Raw genomic sequence first — 21190 nt, forward strand, 5'->3', positions numbered from 1 at the left:
TCCTGTCTCCTACAGAACCGTATTACTTTACTTCTAAGTGTGGATGACTTCAAAGGAATACAAGGGCAAAGCTTCAAACTCCATCCAACGCCAAAACTGGTATTTTGAATGTTGCCCAACCCTTTCCCACCTCACTTCCTTTTGTGCACATTTCGTTTGTAAAGCCCGACCCGCTGCCCCCCACAGACACCCGTATTTTATGGATGGTCCCTTTAGACATTAATCAATGCACTGAGGATCGGAGTACATGTATATCAGATGTCAGAAAGTAAACATCTTACTGTATTGTCGACGTCCATTTCAGACAACAAATATATGTAATCTAGACATACATGGGCAACCGTGGGACTAAGGAGACCTGTTTGTAAGTATTGTAATTCCTCCAAAATATAATTTTAGCATTTATATATATATATATATATATATATATATATATAGAGAGAGAGAGAGAGAGAGAGAGAGAGAGAGAGAGAGAGAGAGAGAGAGAGAGAGAGAGAGAGAGAGAGAGAGAGAGAGAGAGAAACAGAGTGTCAGATTATTAAACGGCTAACGTTTTCACTTTGTAATAAAGAAGAAGTTTGTTTTGTTTGACAACACCACTAGAGCACATCGATTTATTAATTATCGGCTACTGGATGTAAAACATTTGGTAATTTTGACATATAGTCTTAGAGAGGAAACCCGCTATATTTTTCCATTAGTAACAAGGGATCTTTTTTATATGCACCATCCCAGAGACGGGATAGCAGACAACACGGTCTTTGATATACCAGTCGTGGTGCACTGGCTGGAACGAGAAATAGCCCAATGGGCCCACCGACTGGAATCGATCCAAAACCGACCAAATAATGTTTCAGTGGGTATATATCGAGTGTATCCCAAATAAGCCATAACCCTACTGGATGTAGAATTATTTTAGAAGTACGAGGACTAAAACTGTAATATTTCAATCTCATTACCATATGAATATTTGCCACCTTTAAAAAAATGTTAGGCCCATAGATCAAATATTGTTAAAATAACAACAGTTTAAAAAATGTTACGCCAACAAAAAAACAACAAAAAAAAAACAACAAAAAACAACAACAACGAAACAAAACAACAAAAAAACCAAGAAACAACAAACAAAACCCCCGAAACTACTGAATATGGAATTGTCTAAATGGTATGGCGATTGTAGTTGATATATTTCACCCTCAATACTATATGGATGTTTTCCACAGTCAGTGAAAATTGTAGACCCATAGGTTAAATATTGTTAAAATGGGAATAGATTCCAAATGGAAAGTCAAGTGGAATTTTAACTACTTTTGTTTACTTAAAAATGTGGTCAGTGTATCCATCGTCTTACTCGTAGGCTGCCATTAAAACGTTTTTTGTTTCTTGGTTTTTTTTTCATGAGAAAATCGATTTTCCGATTTCATCCAAGGTGATTTCTTCGCATTGTTCTCTTATTTAGTCTTTTTACAAATATCCAAATAGCAATGAGTGTGAAATATTAAAATTACAGTCTCCATACATTTTAGCCAATTCCATATTCAGTGCCGTTATCATTTGGGTTTTGGTGGGGGTTTGGCTTTTTATTGTTGTTGTTGTTGTTTGTTTGGGGGGGTTTTGGGGGGACCCAGTATATATGGTGTCTTTGGATATAGCCTCACCCTAATGAGGGCTGGCTATATCTTTCATTAAAGGGACATTCCCGAGTTTGCTGCAATTTTAAAGATGTCATTGACTAGTATAGACTTTTTAACGATTCTAATTACATATGAAATATATTTGTCTGTATAACATATTAGTAGCTGTATATTAAACGTGTTTCTGATCGTTCTAATATTTCTCCTAGGTTAAATTGCATTTTATTTCCTAAAATATGTTGTTGTTTTTTTCGTACGTACGAAATTATATGAAGACAAAATTCAGTTTGGGCTTCTTAAAAATATTAAGACGACCAGAAACACATTGAATATACACACACTGATATTCTAAATAAAAAAGTAAAGTTTGTTTTATTTAACGACGCCACTAGAGCACATTGATTTTTTATCTTATCATCGGCTATTGGACGTCAAACATATGGTCATTCTGACACTGTTTTTAGAGGAAACCCGCTGTCGCCACATAGGCTACTCTTTTTACGACAGGCAGCAAGGGATCTTTTATTTGCGCTTCCCACAGGCAGGATAGCACAAACCATGGCCTTTGTTGAACCAGTTATGGATCACTGGTCGGTGCAAGTGGTTTACACCTACCCATTGAGCCTTGCGGAGCACTCACTCAGGGTTTGGAGTCGGTATCTGGATTAAAAATCCCATGCCTCGACTGGGATCCGAACCCAGTACCTACCAGCCTGTAGACCGATGGTCTGCCACGACGCCACCGAGGCCGGTGATATTCTAAATAAGAAAATATATTTAATATATAAGTTTAATCGTAGAAATATTTTATTGGTCGGAAACATCTTAGAATGCGTCAAACTCAGTAATCTCCCTTTACATGTGTTTGTCTTTAGAGGGGCGGGACGTAGCCCGATGGTAAAGCGCTCGCTTGATGCGCGGTCGGTCTGGGATCGACCCCCGTCGGTGGCCCCATTGCCAGTGCACCACGACTGGTATATCAAAGGCTGTGGTATGTGCTATCCTGTCTATGCTATCCTTGTTACTAATGGAAAAAAGTAGCGGGTTTCCTCTCTCGAAGACTATATGTTAAAATTACCAAATGTCTCACATCCAATAGCCCATAATGAATACATCAATGTGATCTAGTGGTGTCGTTATGCAAAACAAACTTCAGTTTCTTTTTTTGTTTTGGAGTTGGAATAAGAAGCTGTACTGAAAGTCTTTTTAAATCGGCGAATATCTTCAAGATGTTGAACATGACACACTGGACGAGTCTGACTCTGTTTGCTGCTTACGTGGTCGTCTGCTCGGGGGAAAGTAAGTTTAAGATGTCTTGATCTCACGACCAACTAACGTTAACCCCGCCACCCTCCCAATACTTCCCTTTAATTGCCATGGATTCTAACTCTGATTGCTGCTTACGTGGTCGTCTGCTCAGATGAGAATAAGTAAAGAAGGCTAGATCTCACGAGTTAACCTGTCAACCGTTTATAGTACAATTCATAGCGCAAATCTTGTATGTTTGTCCCCGTGTTTAACACCCTCCCCATCCCACCCCTAAAACCCCACCGTTGCTAAAAATTAATTAATAATAATAACAACAATAATAATAATAATAATATAATAATAATAATAATAAGCTAGATCCGCACCTGGGTGTTGTAAACGCATATCTATTTCGTTTCGTTTCGTTTCGTTTACCAGGCCGTCAACAATGGTGGCAAGGTGCACAGGCAGCACTGGCTAAAGCGCTGAACGTCAAACCGAACACGAACGTAGCAAAGAATGTGATTTTATTCCTTGGTGACGGAATGGACATAGCCACGATAACCGCTGGACGCATTTACAAGGGACAGAAGCGAGGCAAGACTGGAGAGGAGACAGTAACTACGATGGAGTCGTTTCCCTTTGTGGCTTTGTCCAAGGTATTCAACTTACGCCCTCTCTCCCCTTTCTATTCTAAAGTTTTGTTTTGATTAACGACACCACTAGAGCAGATTGATTTATTAATCATCGGCTATTGGATGTCAAACATTCTGTAATTGCGACATATAGTCTAGGATCGATCCCCGTTGGTGGGCCCATAGGATATTTCTAGTTCTAGCCAGTGTACCACGACTGGTATATCAAAGGCTGTGGTATGTGCTATCCTGTCTCTGGGATGGTGCATATAAAAGGTCCCTTGATAATAATGTAAAAATGAAGGGTGTCCTCTGTAAGACTATATGTCTATATGTCACAGTTACCAAAATGTTTGACATCCAATAGCCGATGATTAATAAACCAATGTGATCTAGTGGTGGTGTTCAACAAAACAAACTTTAACATAGAGTTACAAACGAATTGATATGCGTTATACAATGATTACAACTTATATTGTGAGTAGAAGATTGAAATACATCGTGAAAAGGTTTCTAGTCATTTTGCCCGAACTGCTCCAATACTGTGGACGGTGGGTGGGTGGGTGGGGGGGGTGCATTTGACCTTCTTCTCCACCCTTCTTTGTAAGCATATGATTAATGATTAAAATACTGCATATGATACAATTGGAAGCATACATTAATTTTGTTTTTATTCGCACATGCCTTTTAGGGCAGGGCGGCACAAAACGAGGGCAGGGCATAGCTCCCTTCTAGTTATCACACGCTAGAATACTGTATAATGTGGCGGTCGCATAAACCTAACGTAAATGGAATTCGCGCCTAACTTTAATTTGGAGTATGTATTATTTTTATTTCAGACGTACAACGACAACCGCCAAGTGCCCGACTCCGCTGGAACAGCTACCGCCTACTTGTGCGGGGTCAAGGCCAACGTTGGAACTTTAGGACTCGACAGTAGCGTGCCTCGTTCTGATTGTGCCAAACAATTGGAGGGCTCTGGTCATGTGACCTCTATATTAAAGTGGTCCAAGGATGAAGGTATTACATAAATAGCTTTGCAAATGTTAAAAATACCCTACTCGTCGTGCGTGCGTACGTATGTGTGTGTCTGTTTGTGTATGTGTGTGTATGTATGTGTCTGTGTGCGGTGTGTGTGTGCGTATGCGTGTATGTGTGTGTGTGTATGTATCTGTGCGTATGTATGTGTGTGTAGTGTGTGTTTGTCGTTGTGTGCGGTGTGTGTGTGCGTATGCGTGTTTGTGTGTGTATGTCTCTGTGCGTGTGTATTTGTGTGTTGGTGTGTGTGTGTGTGTGTGTGTGTGTGTGTGTGTGTTTGTGTGTGTTTGTGTGTGTTGTGTGTGTGTGTGTGTGTGTGTGTGTGTGTGAACATATGTGTGTGTGTGTGTGAACATAATATGTGTGTGTGTTTGTGTGTGTGTGTGTGTGTGTGTGTGTGTGAACATATGTGTGTGTGTTTGTGTGTGTATTTTAGTACGTGTGACTGACAGACACACAGTCAGACAGCAAGAGTTCAGTGTGTTTGTTTTGTTTAACGAAATCACTATTGGTTGTCAGACATTTGGTAATTCTGACATGGTCTTAGAGAGGAAATCCGCCAAATGTTTTCCATTTATAACAATGTGTGTGCTCTATGCGCCATCCCATAGACAGGGCAGCACATACCACGGTCTTTCATATACCAGTCGAGCTACACTGGATACAACGAAAAACAGCGCTTGTGAGCGCTTTACCACTGGGCTGAGTCCTGCCCTGACAGCATGCTTTAAGAATTTGATATCGTTTCAAATTAATTGAGGCCATGTCACTAGGTTTACTGACATTTAATAACGTTTCAAATTAATAGAGGCCACGTCACTAGGTTTACTGACATTTAATAACGTTTCAAATTAATTGAGGCCACGTTACTAGGTTTACTGACATTTAATAACGTTTCAAATTAATAGAGGCCACGTGGCTAGGTTTACTGACATTTAATAACGTTTCAAATTAATAGAGGCCACGTGGCTAGGTATACTGACATTTAATAACGTTTCAAATTAATAGAGGCCACGTGGCTAGGTATACTGACATTTAATAACGTTTCAAATTAATAGAGGCCACGTGGCTAGGTTTACTGACATTTAATAACGTTTCAAATTAATAGAGGCCACGTCGCTAGGTTTACTGACATTTAATAACGTTTCAAATTAATAGAGGCCACGTGGCTAGGTATACTGACATTTAATAACGTTTCAAATTAATAGAGGCCACGTCGCTAGGTTTACTGACATTTAATAACGTTTCAAATTAATAGAGGCCACGTGGCTAGGTATACTGACATTTAATAACGTTTCAAATTAATAGAGGCCACGTGGCTAGGTATACTGACATTTAATAACGTTTCAAATTAATAGAGGCCACGTGGCTAGGTATACTGACATTTAATAACGTTTCAAATTAATAGAGGCCACGTGGCTAGGTTTACTGACATTTAATAACGTTTCAAATTAATAGAGGCCACGTGGCTAGGTTTACTGACATTTAATAACGTTTCAAATTAATAGAGGCCACGTGGCTAGGTATACTGACATTTAATAACGTTTCAAATTAATAGAGGCCACGTCGCTAGGTATACTGACATTTAATAACGTTTCAAATTAATAGAGGCCACGTGGCTAGGTATACTGACATTTAATAACGTTTCAAATTAATAGAGGCCACGTGGCTAGGTATACTGACATTTAATAACGTTTCAAATTAATAGAGGCCACGTGGCTAGGTATACTGACATTTAATAACGTTTCAAATTAATAGAGGCCACGTGGCTAGGTATACTGACATTTAATAACGTTTCAAATTAATAGAGGCCACGTGGCTAGGTATACTGACATTTAATAACGTTTCAAATTAATAGAGGCCACGTCGCTAGGTTTACTGACATTTAATAACGTTTCAAATTAATAGAGGCCACGTGGCTAGGTATACTGACATTTAATAACGTTTCAAATTAATAGAGGCCACGTGGCTAGGTATACTGACATTTAAGCAAACGTACCTTGGTGACAGCTTTCGATGTAAAATTGCTATTGATTTTTTTTATTTGATGACTATAAATGCATACGTCGATTATGGAGTGTCACCCAAGTACGTTTGCTTAAATGCCATTGTTAAAAATCCTAGTGCCTTGACCTCGAGTAATTTACATTTAATTTGCAAAGTTATCAAATTCTTAAAGGGACATTCCCGAGTTTTTAACAATTGTAATTACATATCAAATATATTTTTCTGCATAAAATATTAGTGGCTGTATATTAAATGTGTTTTTGATCATTCTAATATCTGTGCTAGGTTAAATTCCATTTTATTTTCTAAAATGTATTTTTTTCGTGCGTACGAAATTATTTGAAGACGACCAGAAACACATTGAATATACGGACACTGATATTCTAAACATGAAAATATATTTAATATGTAAGTTTAATCGTAGAAATATTTTATTTGTCGGAAACATCTTACAATGCAGCAAACTCAGGAATGTCCCTTTAAAGTATATGATCTAAAAAAATATCACCTACTTTGATTGCACTGAAAATGTAAGATATTATATGATATATGATATAATGTCTTAGCTTCTGGATGATTATTTGTGAAAGCTCTTACATGTTACCTACATTACAGGAAAGGCCGTTGGCATAGTAACCACTGCACGGATAACGCACGCCACCCCAGCCGCCTCTTACGCCCACAGTGCGGACAGGGACTGGGAAAGTCCCTGGAACCTACGAGAAGGCAATGCCACCAAGTGCCCGGATATTGCAGCTCAGCTCTTCGATAATGTTGATATTGATGTAAGTAGCTGACATGGAGATTAGAATCCATAAAGCTCTACCCCTCCCCCTGCCCTCCCCATCCCCTCGTCCCCTTTTCAATTTTTCTCGATCACAGCTAGACATTTTAGTTGTAAGCCTCGGTATCTGACACTCTTGTTTTGATTAAAAAAGAACCATGGCCAACAAGGTGGGTTGTATAACATACGGGTTTATGTCATGTCATGTCATAGGGTTTTACGTGCACATTCAGAACAAGCTGTTGTAGCGCACGCCTGTCGTGGGCACAAGAGCCGGCCTTGGCCAGCTCCTCCGTTCATGTGTTCTAGTTAAGAAAACAAATAAGGTCATTATATGAAATGGTCCGAGAATGTATTATCTACCGAGAACCGATCATATCTATTGTGTGTCCGAGGTTTGATTCGAGGGTTCTGCCGATGATTTCCGAGTACTAGTATCATCGTTCCGACGTTTATAACAAAGATGTATCATTCTTAAAATTAAACAATGCATTATTCACGTATAATAATTGTAATTATACATATTTACTATATTGTAACTTTATCGTGATGTGTTCCAGGTTTGTAGATAAACCGAACTTAGTGTCAATTTTCACGGGTTAAAACTACTACATGTATCTGTGACTTGAAGTTATTGAAATTGTGAAGTGTATAGGGGTTTTTTTGTTTTGTTTTTACAGGTGATGATGGGGGCGGGGGACGAAATATTCTTCTAAACACGTATTTTGTTTTTACAGGTGATGATGGGTGGGGGGAGACGAAATATTCTTCTAAACACGACAGAGGACCCTGAAACAGGAAAGGTTGATAAAAGACAGAGAACAGACGGGCGAGATTTGGTAGAGGTAACAACAACATCAACTACAATATCAACAACATCATCAACAACAACAACATCAACATCAACAACTACAACAATAACAACAAATCCATCAAGACAGCAACAACAGAAGCAACAACAACTACTACAACAATAACATCAACAACAAAACTAAAAATTACAACTACTACTACAACATCGCCATCATCATCATCAACAAAAACAACAACTACAACATCAACAACAACAACTACGACGACAACAACAACAACAACACAGCAAAAATAGCAACAGCACCACCAACAACAACTACTACTATTACTATTATTACTACTATGTAATTACTACTACTACAACTACTACTACGATAGCAACTACTAATACTGCTACTACAAAGACTACTACTACAACCACCACCACCACTACTACTACCACTACTACTACAACTTCTTCTACTACTACTTCTACGACTACCACTACTACTATTACTAGCACTACTACTACTACTACTATTTATACACTACTACTACCACTACCACTATCACTACCACCACCACCACTACTACGACTACGACGACTACTACTACTACTACTACTACCACCACTACTACTACTGCTACAATAGCAACTACTACTACTACTACAATAGTAACTATTACTACTACTACGACTACTACTACAACCACCACTACTACTACTACCACCACTACTACTACTACTACTTCTACGACTACCACTACTACTATTACCATTACTACTACTACTAGTACTACTACTAGTGGTAGTACTACTACTACTACTACCATTACCACTACTACTATTACTACTACTAGTGGTAATACTACTACTACTACTACTACTACTACTACTACTACTACTACTACTACTATAACTACCATTACTTCTACCACTACCACCACCACCACAACAACGACTACTACTACTATGTAAAATATATAATAATAATAAATCACTTGAAATCTTTTTCAGGAATGGAAAAACTCGAAGGCTGCTAAAAGGAAAAATGCAACCTATGTGTGGAATAAAGGACAGCTTGATGCAGTCGACCCCAAGAAGACGGACTGTCTGTTAGGTACGTTTTCAGATAATAGGGGAGGGTACACGACCTTTCTAGGGAGGGGTGCAAAGTTTACCTACAGTATTCAAGGAGAGAATGTGGCGTTTAAAAATGACGCCTACATTATTCGAAATGTCTGTATCTCTATATGTGTGTCTGAATATGTATCTATATCTATATTTGTATCTATATTTATATCTGTATGTATGTCTAAATATGTATCTATGTCTATATTCGTATCTATATTTATATCTATCTATATTTGTCTAAATATGTATCTATGTCTATATTTGTATCTATATTTATATCTAACTATATTTGTCTAAATATGTATCTATGTCTATATTTGTATCTGTATCTGTATCTATATCTATATGTGTATCTATATCTGTATCTAAATCTATATATATATATATATATATATATATATATATATATATATATATGTTTCTATATCTGTAACTATATCTATATTTGTACCTGTATCTATCTCTCTATGGTGTCGTTAAACAAAACATTTTTTTAAACTATTTATCTTTATCTATCTATCTATGTAATTATGCATGTATGTATTCATGTATGTATCCATGTATGTATGTATGTATTGATGTATGAATATCTATATATTGTATGTATGTCGAGGTTGACTATTACATACATAGATATTAACGCACTGGCGCAGGGGATAATTAAATCCTTTCTGGCCTCAAAAATTGCCCAAGCCGTTGCTGGGACTCGAACCTGTGACACCGATTCGCCCGCAAATTGCAAGACTAACCACGATACGCTCTGAGCTATCGAAGCTTCCATAAAAATGAAGTTTCTTTAACTCAACCATATGCATGGGGCCTACAATCTACGCGGTCAATCCCGCTTACGTGCATGAAACAGTGGGCAGACCTGGCACTGGCTAGTATGTATTGATGTATGAATATCTATATATTGTATGTATGTATGTCGAGGTTGACTATTACATACATAGATATTAACGCACTGGCGCAGGGGATAATTAAATCCTTTCTGGCCTCAAAAATTGTCCCATGCCGTTGCTGGGACTCGAACCTGTGGCACCGATTCGCCCGCAAATTGCAAGATGTATGTATGTATGTATGTATGTATTGATGTATGAATATCTATATATTGTATGTATGTCGAGGTTGACTGTCACATACATACATATATATTAACGCACTGGCACAGGGGATAATTAAATCCTTTCTGGCCTCACAAATTGTCCCATGCCGTTTATAACTATACAATGTAACTATATTTTATTCGTCTATATTGTAGGACTGTTTGCATCGTCGCATATGCAGTTTGAGTTAGACCGGGACAACAGCACAAACGGAGATCCATCCATTGCCGAGATGTCGAAGAAAGCGATTGAAATATTAAATAAAAACAAAAAGGGATACTTTCTTCTTGTTGAAGGTAATATTAATTGAGGTCCTACAGTTCGTTGTAACATTGGGGAGAGAGAGAGAGAGAGAGAGAGAGAGAGAGAGAGAGAGAGAGAGAGAGAGAGAGAGAGAGAGAGAGAGAGAGAGAGAGAGAGAGAGAGAGAGAGAGATATGAGAGAGAAAGCGATATAAGAGAGAGAGACAGACAGACAGAGTCAGCGACAGAGACAGCGAGACACACAGAAAGAGAAAACACACAAATAACAATCAATAAATCAAAACAAGACGAGACAAACAAACAAACAAACAAATTAACAAAACAAACACAATCCACCTAAATGACGTAATTTACGCGATCAATGGGTCAAACGCAGGATTGCACAGCCTTGCACGGTAAGATTGTGTCTTTAAATTATATATACACATTGTTTACTCACAGTAATACTACACGTAATACTACGGTAGTGCTGCATGTATCTGACAACAGCCTTGCAAATCATGATGTTGATACATATCTCTGGTGTCAACACCCTAATTGGTATGTGTCGGCGAAAATTAGAGCAGCCAGCGATCTGCATTCCCCATGCAATGCCAAGGTTTTCTGTGAATACCCCCAAGTGCATACAACGAGAAGGTGGAAAGGTTCAACAAAACACTACATGATCTCAATGTTAACATTATCCCACTGTCTGATATCAAGCACAGCATGTTCAAAGATGATGGTGTTCACGTTGATCGCACTGGTCTTCTGTGTCTGGTCAAAAATTACAAAAACACTCTAAATCCACTGCTTGGGCTTTCTGTAATCAGGCCCAAGAACCAATTCTCAAATCAGAAAAGAAACAGTCCATTTAACAGCTATTCACAACGGAATCGTCAAACATGGTCAAGCCGTGATCATTCTAAACGTCACCAGAAAGCAAATGTTTAAGCCAGAATTAGCAGCTTCATTCATAGCCTTGAAACTTTATTCAATAACATTGACAGACGGGAGTCGTTCCGACATTGAATTAAAAGCAATAAGTCATTTCAAGTATGAATCATCAATTTATTACATGCAGTTGATGACTATGTTAGTGATTATACACAACTATTTATGTATTTCTAACATTGTATTAGAACTTATTAATGTGTTGATTATAGGTTTCCAATGTGTTAATTTTGTTAAAAGAAAATTCATTTACCCTAGCGCTATGACTCGATATCTCAGCAACGTATCCATTTTGTTTCGGAATATAGATGGTGCTTTTCAGTTAATTAGTGGCCAGCGGATTTGCAAACTAAATGATACAGAATTACAGTCAAAACTTTTTCAATCTGATATTATCTGTCTTGCAGAAACTCATTGTAGTAAAAGTGACTCTTTATCTCTTCCAGGTTACTATATGTTCCCACCTAATATTAGACCAAAATATATAAATGCATCTCTTAACTCTGGAGGCATGGTAGTTTGTGTTAGGTCGGGAATACGAGATGGTGTTAAGGAAATGCCTTTAACTAGTAGTGAAATAAAATGGGTAAAACTATGTACAACATTTTTTAACTTGGAACAAGATGACTACATGGCAATTGTTTATGCAAGCCCAGCCTATTTTACATACTCTTCTGTAAATGAAGACATTTTTGAACACCTTAAAAATGATGTTGCAAAATATTCATTGTTAGGTAATTGCTTCATTTGTGGTGATTTTAATGCGCGAACCAATCAGGAGCCAGACTTCTGTTCTGTTGGAAAGTACCCGGGTGTCCCCGATCTAATGACTGACTTTATGGATCCATCCAGCTCACCCATGGTCAGAAATATTCTCGATCCGGCGTTAGTGGACACTCATGGCTAAAAAACTTATTCAGGTTTGTAGGTCTGCTGGGCTTCGTATAATTAATGGTAGACCCCTAGGTGATTATTTGGGTCAATGTGCTTGTTATAGTTATACTGGGAATCCCATAACAAACGATTACATGCTAGCATCAGAAAATCTCTTAAGAATGATCAAATATTTTTATGTACATCAGCCAAATATTTATTCAATTCATTACATTCTATCATACAATATATCAACAGGTACCTATAAACAAGTAGAATATAATACACCAACAACATTCATTCCTGCATTTATGTGGTCAGCTGGTGATGAAAACCGTTTTACATCTGCCTTACAAAAACCATCTATACGATCCCAAATAGAATCTGTTGATTCTGCTGTAGACTCTCTGACTGTATATATATATATATATCAGTCAGAGAGTCTACAGCAGAATCAACAGACTGAGTATTAGTATAATTTCATGTAAGTAAGTTATCTATTTGGGATCGTATAGATGGTTTTTGTATATATATATATATATATATATATATATATATATATATATATATATATATATATCAGAGATGGGGCGATTACTTGACAAACGTAATTGATTACGATTACTTTAGAATGTCACGATTACGATTACGATTACGATTACAAGATAATTGAAAGTAATCGATTACGATTACGAATACATTGTCTAGCAATCATGATTACAATCATGATTACATTTCCACAAATCTACACAAATAATTTTTTTTTTTTTTTTTTTTTTGACATACAGATATGTTTATTTACGTCTCACCTCACACGAAACATGTCGTATACCCTCAGGATAATTCGGAATATTTTCAAATTATTTTTAAATCACTGGCAGGATTCTGCAAGTAAGGTTTTGATTGGTGGACATGAGCTCCAACTGGCTGGTGTTAGATCCACAATGTAATAGTGGAGCTAATTTTAATTAGATTGTCAAATAACTAGCTTGGCGAAAACGTTTAAGTACTTGCCTGGCCAGTGGCTTGATCCAGGTAATTGAAGAAGGGAATATACTTGATAGGGACAGGTCAGCTCAGGTAATAGGACTTTACGTGCACATTCAAAGCAAGCTGTTGTAGCGCACGCCTATCCTGGGCACAAGAGCCGGCCTTGGCGGCTTCTGTCCAGGACAGGAAAGGTGGGGATGGGAAGGAGGAGGGACCGCCTGCACTGGCAGGTGCAAATCTACACAAATATTGAAATGATGTTACCACCATGAAGTTATGCACTTTATTTTACAACCATACTGATTTCATTCATTGAAAGACATAATGGATAATTTTTTATTATTTATTAAATTATTTCAAACATTTATAAACGTATGTATACTGCAGGGAGGGAATCAGTTTCCAAAACCAGATTTATTATTCTTAACTTTGGATTATTGACGAAAAGGTACCCATAACCATAGGTATAATTATTGTATCAATGCATAGCATATATATTTTGTTATATTATTGAAATTAGTAATTGCAAACTGTCTATTACTTGTAGTTTTTGTTTATTGTTTGTAGAACGTATACCATTTAATGCCATCCACAAATTATTATTATTATTTTTTTTTTTAAATCTATAAATGAAGAAATAAAGAACAAAAGAAAAGAACAAACAAGTAAATAAATAATTAAATTGATATCTGCATACATGTACATGTGCATAAGTTGCTCATTGCATTTAATTGTTGACATTCTAAAAACTACTATTATTAAGGAATTGATTTACAGTCATGCTTGCTTTGTGCCATATTATAAGGATCCAATTGTATCGGTGAAAATTACAAGTATCTTGGTCTGGGTGTGTTTATTTTGGTATCATTAGAAGCGCCGCATTTCGTAGAACATCTATTAAAATCAGCTTTCGGGAATTTTTATCAGACGTATTAATGTTTTAAGCTATTTTAAAGAAAAACAAACCAAGGTTTATCGTGACAGACTACTTTCAACTGGGTGTTTGCTTAATTAGTTACGTTATTTGTGGTTGTGTCTGCGACAAGGTGAGGATGACTGCTCATGGAATCAAGCTTGATACGACTAGAAATTAGAATTAGAAAACTACCCGCTCTGCACACCAAACTTCGAACAACGCAGACAATGTACTAAAATGAGAATCAGTGCGCACAATCTTCATATTGAACTTGGAAGATTCTGTAAATCTAAAAAACTAATTGAACAGAGGACTTGTTTTGTTTGTAATTCTCAAGCTGTGGAAGATGAAAAACATTTTATTTTAGACTGCCCTATTTATTATGTCGAAAGGCAACAACTATTTGATAAGTTAAACTCCTTTTCCGACTTCTCTACTCTAAATAGCAATTTACAATTTATATTTATTATGTCATACAATAACGGTGACATTGCAATTCTTAACCATATATTAAACGCATATTGTCACAGACCACTGACCTATTTAATGGTCTAACAAAGTATTACCGGAACAAAAAAAATTGATTTGTTCCTAAATGTACTTTATTCAACCATCTTCATAACCACTATACTCCATTTATTAATGATATTTTGTAAAAATAATTGAATTATGGCAATGGTACATAATTCTAAAACTAAAATTGCCAAGAGGGTTGACATGGATTTCACTCCATCATGGTTCAGTTAAGGTGATGCGATAGCTAGATTTGGTTTCCAACAATTAATGTAATTTTCATTTATTATCCATTTTTAGAGAAATAAGGTCCTCAAATCCGTGACAGTATGCCTTTAACATTTATTGACGGCTGTGTTTCTAACCGTAAAGTTCTTGTTCCAGCTATCGGTGGGGCATTAATTTAATTTAATTATTTCCAAGTACTTTAAAGAGACATTCCTGAGTTTGCTGCAATTTTTTAAGATGTAATGGAATAATAAAATGTTTCTACGATTAAACTTACATATTAAATATATTTTTCTGCATAACATATTAGTGGCTTTATATTAAACGTGTTTCTGATCGTTCTAATATTTGTACTAGGTTAATTTTCATTTTATTTCCTATAAAATATTTTTTCGTACGTACGAAATTATTTGATGACAAAATCCAGTTTGGGCTTCTTACACATATTTAGACGACCAGAAACACATGGAATATACAGACACTGATATTCTAAACAAGAAAATATATTTAATATGTAAGTTTAATCGTAGAAATATTGTATTAGTCGGAAACATCTTACAATGCAGCAAACTCAGGAATGTCCCTTTAACCATTTATTTTTATAATATACTTTATACCTACAAATATAATACAAATTTTGTTTATCCGTCTGGCATGTTCATTAATATTGTTATTATTATTATTATTATTATTAGTTGTTGTTGTTATTGATGTTGTATGTTTGTTTTTTATCTGTTTGCTGACACCAACTTGTTTAATAATATGCAATAAATTGAATTGAATTAAATTGAAACCACAGGAGGGCGGATAGATCACGGTCACCATAAGAACTCCGCCATCAGAGCTTTAGAAGACTTTGTTGCGTTCGACAATGCCATTTCCGTTGCCGTGGAGATGACCAATGAAAAAGACACTCTCATCGTGGTTACGGCCGACCATGGCCACACGTTTAGTATTGGAGGAAGCCAACCACGGGGAAACAACATCCTAGGTAATTCTAATTATAGCACAGTGGCTAGAGTACGCATGTACTGTCTTTTCCTAGAGCCAGTTTCGTGCGAAGAATTTACGGAACTTGTTTTTCTTAACCGCATGTTTTTAAGCATTGTAAACCCGTCAGCTCCTACGTATTTAACCGGAACATTATTGAAAGGTTGTGTTGTCGGGTTTCTTCCCGTAGTGTGTGTATTAGTGGTTTGTATATAAAATATTTATTATCGGCTAACTCGAAAATGATAAATGTAATGGTATTAGAGCGGGAATCTTTGTCTACCGTGTGGTAGTCAGCAATTCCGTGTTTTCAGTATAGAGATATCTCTAGCTGAGAGAGTGATCATAGCCGTCCAAATGTCCATCTAGCTTTCGAAGTGCAAAGTACTCGGGTTTTTATAAGGGGTATACCTTTACACGTGTTTGGCATCTTTTTCACCCAGAAAATTGCATCATTAGGATAGAAAATGTTTTATTTAACGACGCAGTCAACACATTTTATTTACTGTTATATGGCGTCGGACATATGGTTAAGGACTGCACAGATATTGAGAGAGGAAACTCGCTGTCGCCACTTCATGGGCTACTCTTTTCGATTAGCAGCAAGGGGTCTTTTATATGCATCAACCCACAGACAGGGTAGTACATACCACGGCCTTTGATATACCAGTCGTGGTGCACTGGCTAGAACGAGAAATAGCCCAATGGGCCCATTGACGGGGATCGATCCCACACCGATCGCGTATCGAGCGAGCGCTGTACCACTGGGCTACGTCCCGCCCCAAAGGGTATCACAAAATTCTGAAACGAATGAAAATGAGCCGAGCTCGAAAAAAAGGGGGCGAGATCTGTAGGAATGAACGGTGAATTCTCAATGATGAATGGATCTGCCAGCGGATATGCTAAATTTGATAATTTAAGCAAGGTGTACCTCGAAATTAATTGTATACGAACGGAAAAGGTACGTACCTCGGATTTTTATTTAAAGAAATTTGTTTTGTTTAACGACACCACTAGAGCACATTCATTAATCGACTATTGGATGTCAAACATTTGGTAATTCTGACTCGTAGTCATCAAAGGAAAGCCGCTACATATTTCCTAATGCAGCAAGGAATCTTTTACATGTACTTTCCCCACAGACAGGATAGCACATACCACGACTTTTGCTATGCCAGTCGTGGTGCACTGGCTGGAACGAGAAATAGACCAATCGGCCCACCTACGGGGATCGACCGCGCATCAAGCGAGCGCTTTACCACTGGGCCACGCCCCGCCCATAGTGAATTTAAGACATTAGACATACGATATTTACGAAATGGGTCGCCATAGAGTTGCCCTAAATGGATGCATCTTATTGTAGACCTCGAATCGCTTACTAATGAACAAAAATAAATACGTGAAGCAATGCATACAAAACGTTGTGTTTTGATTAACGACATTACTAGAGCAAATTGATTCCTTACCGCCCGGATATCGGATGTCAAACAATTTATGTTTATTACTATATTTGGTTTGGGTCTGTTTTGGTTTTCATTTTGGTTTTTCTTTTTACGTTATTTAAAAAATATATATAATCTTTAAATAGAAGCTTGATATGCGTTATTTCCGATGTCTTGAAAAATAAATTTCAATCATTCCCTACCCACTTATCCGGCCCTCATTTTAAAAACAAAATAGAAGAAAATCTACCATTTAATTTAAAATGGCACTAAAGAAAACTCGCTACATTTTTCCATTGACAGCAGGTGTGTGTGATGTGATGTGTGTGTGTGTGTGTGTGTGTGTGTGTGTGTGTGTGTGTGTGTCTGTCTGTCTGTCTGTCTGTCTGTCTGTGTGTGGGGGGGGGGGGGGGTCTTTTACATGCACGTCTCCACATGCAAGACATCACAGCCTTTGACATACCAGTCGAATAACGGGAGAAAAAAAAACCCCACACAATCAAATCATAGATGTTCCGAGGGGGTTCGATCTAGGTACCTCAGGTGAGCGTTCTATCGACAGACGTGTAACACCCCCCCCCCCCCCCCCCCCCCCACACACACACACCCCGCAACAGGCCTCAGTGGTGTAGTACCGGCTCCCACCCAGAGAGAGTTTTAACGACTCAGTGGGTAGGTGTAGGACCACTACATCGATTTCTCTCTCACTGACCACTAAAAACTGGCCCATTGTTCTGAACAGACAGCACAGATAGCCGAGGTGTGTGCCCAGGACAAACGTGCTTGAATCTTAAAGAAAGACCCCGCATAAGCGGAGGAATTATGATTTACAACTTAGATTTCTAATTGTAGGTTTTGTCGGGGACCAACCAGGGTATTTATTCACGCCCTATGATCACATGCCGTATACCACTCTGTCGTATGCAAACGGCCCGGGCCATCTACGGAGAAACTTAACTGGCATTAAAACGGGTAAGTGGTAATTCGTATATATAGTAGTGGTGGTGGTGATGGTGGTGGTGGTCGTGGTGGTGGTGGCGATGATGGTGAGGATAAAGATAATGGTGATCATGTAGACAATTAATGATGAAAGCGATAGTGATGTTGATAATTATAACATAAATAGTGGTGGTGGTGATGGTGATGATGATAATGATGATATTAATAGTGGTGATGGTGGTGGTGGTGATGATGATGATGATGATGATGACGATGGTTATGACGATGATGATAGTATTAATAGTGGTGACGATGTTAGTGATGATGATGATTTTAATAATAATATTAATAGTGGCGATAATTATGATGATAAATGGTGATGATTTTAATAACGATTTTAATAATGGCGATGATTACGATAATAAAGGTAATAACTATAATATTAATAGTTGCAATGACATTGATGATGATGACCGAGATATTGATGATGATGATGATAATGATGACGATGATGATGATGACGACGACAATGATGATGACATTGTGACGATACTGGTAATGACTATGATGATGATGATGAAAATGAATAGTGATGATGACTGATGATTATCTTGATGCTGATGATAATGATGATGAAGACGACGATCATAATAATAGTAACAATGGTGGTGGTTGTGGTTTTGTTAGTGATTATGCAAAACTGTGAGACTGCACCTTTAATTCTTCCTTCAGATTCTCGAGACTATCTTCAGTACAACTCTGTCCGGATGAGATACGAGACACACGGCGGCCAGGACGTCGCCATCTTTGCCCGCGGTCCCATGTCGCACCTGTTCCATTCCGTGCAAGAGCAGAACTACATCGCCCACGTCATGGCTTACGCGTCGTGCGTGGGCAGCAACAAGAAACACTGCAGCAGCGTCAACACGCCACAGGGCGGATCCAGCGTCAGAGTCGGGGCGGTGACATTGGTGGTGTGCTTTCTGGCGGTTTATAGGAATGCCAACATAGATTAATGAATTTTGAAGAAATAGCTTAGAAATTAGATTTTTTATTTTTCATACGATTATTAAATACAGAGGGTGTATGAGTAATATTAGGCAGGGCGGAGCAGGGGGGGGGGGGGGAGGGCAACAATTGTGAATATTATTGATAGTAAATATTATGGCAGAAATGAATTTTACTTGTAGAATGCAGGACATTGCATTTCAGAACATATAGTGTTCAAATTTGTACGGGGGGGAATTATATATGCATGTATACAGAATATCTAGGCTGTGATGTTTGCTAATGTTTAATAATATTTTTGTGTCGCCTGTGTTTTATAACTTTTTTCTTAAAGCAGCGACCTCTAGTATATTTTTAACATTTAAGCATATAAAATAGATATCGTCATTATGTGATATCATTTGACGACTTTGATGTACTGATATTGAAATGTTGTTTTCTCGTGTTTTGTTGTTGTTGATGTTGTTGTCGGGTTGTTTTTTGTTTTTTGTTTGTTGTTGTTGTTGTTGTTGTTTGTTTGTTGTTGTTTTTTGGGGGGGTTGTTGGTTTTTTTTGGGGTGGTGGTGGTGGGGAGGAGGAGGATGTTTTGGGAGTGTTGTTTAATTGTTGTTTGTTTGTTGTTTTTTAACTGATCGAAGAAAATTACGTAAATCACCGAGGAATAATAAAGACATTATTTGTAAGGATTAGTTTGAGACCGAGTTATTTTACAATCATCTTCTCGCCTTGTAGTCAAGCAAGCTCACTCTACTTCGGGGGGGGGGGGGGGGGGGGGGGGGATTTAGCTCAGACGGTTGAGTGATTGCTTGAGGTGTTTGAGTCGCAGAATCAAACCACATCGGTGGATCCAATCAACTGATTGGGTTTTTAAACTTTAACTCTTTAACTTTAGTAAGGTCAGTCGATATGGATGTGTGTGTGTGTGTGTGCGTGTGCGTGGGTACCAAGTAGACCGCTAAGAGTGTGTTTTGTTTAACGACAATACTAGAGCACATCGACTAATTATTTTGATTGCCATTCACCTTTGCATTAATTTCTGTACAATTTCTAAATCAGAATATATGATGTGAAGAAGAGGACAATGCTACTTTTAGAAAGTACTGTTGATTGGTAACTACCATTCAAAAACAAAACAAAATACAAACGCACAAGCACAAGCACACACACACACGCACGCACACACACACACACACACACACACATACACACACACACACATACTACCAATATACACAATAGGATGACCACATAAATCTGTAGTCATCCGCCCCTATATCAGGACATCGCCCGATTTGGCTTTTATATAAGGTGTAGCATACCACATGCAAATTTGTAATGAAAATAGTAAGTAACATCAAACCAATGTGTCCTCCCAGGGCCGTAGCTAGCTGGGGAAGGGGGTGTTGTCCCCCCCCCCTCCCCCCGAAATAAATCCTGAAACAATTATAGAAACTTGAAGAAACTTCTCTTCTTAACCGTTTTAGACTGATAACTACTCAGTTGGCCCCACCCACCGCAAAAAAATCCTAGCTACGGCCCTGCCACCAGAGGGACCCTAGGTCGTATGATCTAATCTCCTTGGTGGACTCATTCTCCCTACCAGTTGTCAAATACATATAAAAGATCCCTCTTTTTCCATTATTAACTTACATGTATGCACATATATTCTTAAAAATGCATTCAGAAATATATCAATAAAAAGCCAAAAATCCCAAG

General features: G+C 37.7%; 1 protein-coding gene across 1 annotated transcript; it reads left to right on the forward strand.

Annotated features, from left to right (window-relative positions):
* The first annotated feature begins 309 nt into the window (after positions 1-309).
* LOC121390313 (alkaline phosphatase-like) lies at positions 310-19919 on the forward strand. Its single transcript, XM_041522097.1, has 11 exons — positions 310-364; positions 2811-2933; positions 3321-3541; positions 4357-4537; positions 7178-7347; positions 8084-8191; positions 9157-9259; positions 10535-10675; positions 15895-16086; positions 18380-18499; positions 19199-19919. The coding sequence occupies exons 2-11, from the start codon at positions 2864-2866 to the stop codon at positions 19480-19482; spliced, it is 1590 nt and encodes a 529-aa protein (XP_041378031.1). The 5' UTR covers positions 310-364; positions 2811-2863; the 3' UTR covers positions 19483-19919.
* The last annotated feature ends 1271 nt before the right edge of the window (positions 19920-21190 follow it).

Source organism: Gigantopelta aegis, chromosome 15 (genome assembly GCF_016097555.1).
Source record: "Gigantopelta aegis isolate Gae_Host chromosome 15, Gae_host_genome, whole genome shotgun sequence".
NCBI lineage: Eukaryota > Metazoa > Mollusca > Gastropoda > Neomphalida > Peltospiridae > Gigantopelta > Gigantopelta aegis.

Bases quoted from the DNA above. Each gene is read 5' to 3' on its own strand.
- LOC121390313 (XM_041522097.1), top strand. From the start codon at position 2,864: ATGTTGAACATGACACACTGGACGAGTCTGACTCTGTTTGCTGCTTAC. The intron at 3,542-4,356 runs GTATTCAACTTA...TTTTTATTTCAG, and splicing joins CCTTTGTGGCTTTGTCCAAG to ACGTACAACGACAACCGCCA. The intron at 9,260-10,534 runs GTACGTTTTCAG...TCTATATTGTAG, and splicing joins GAAGACGGACTGTCTGTTAG to GACTGTTTGCATCGTCGCAT.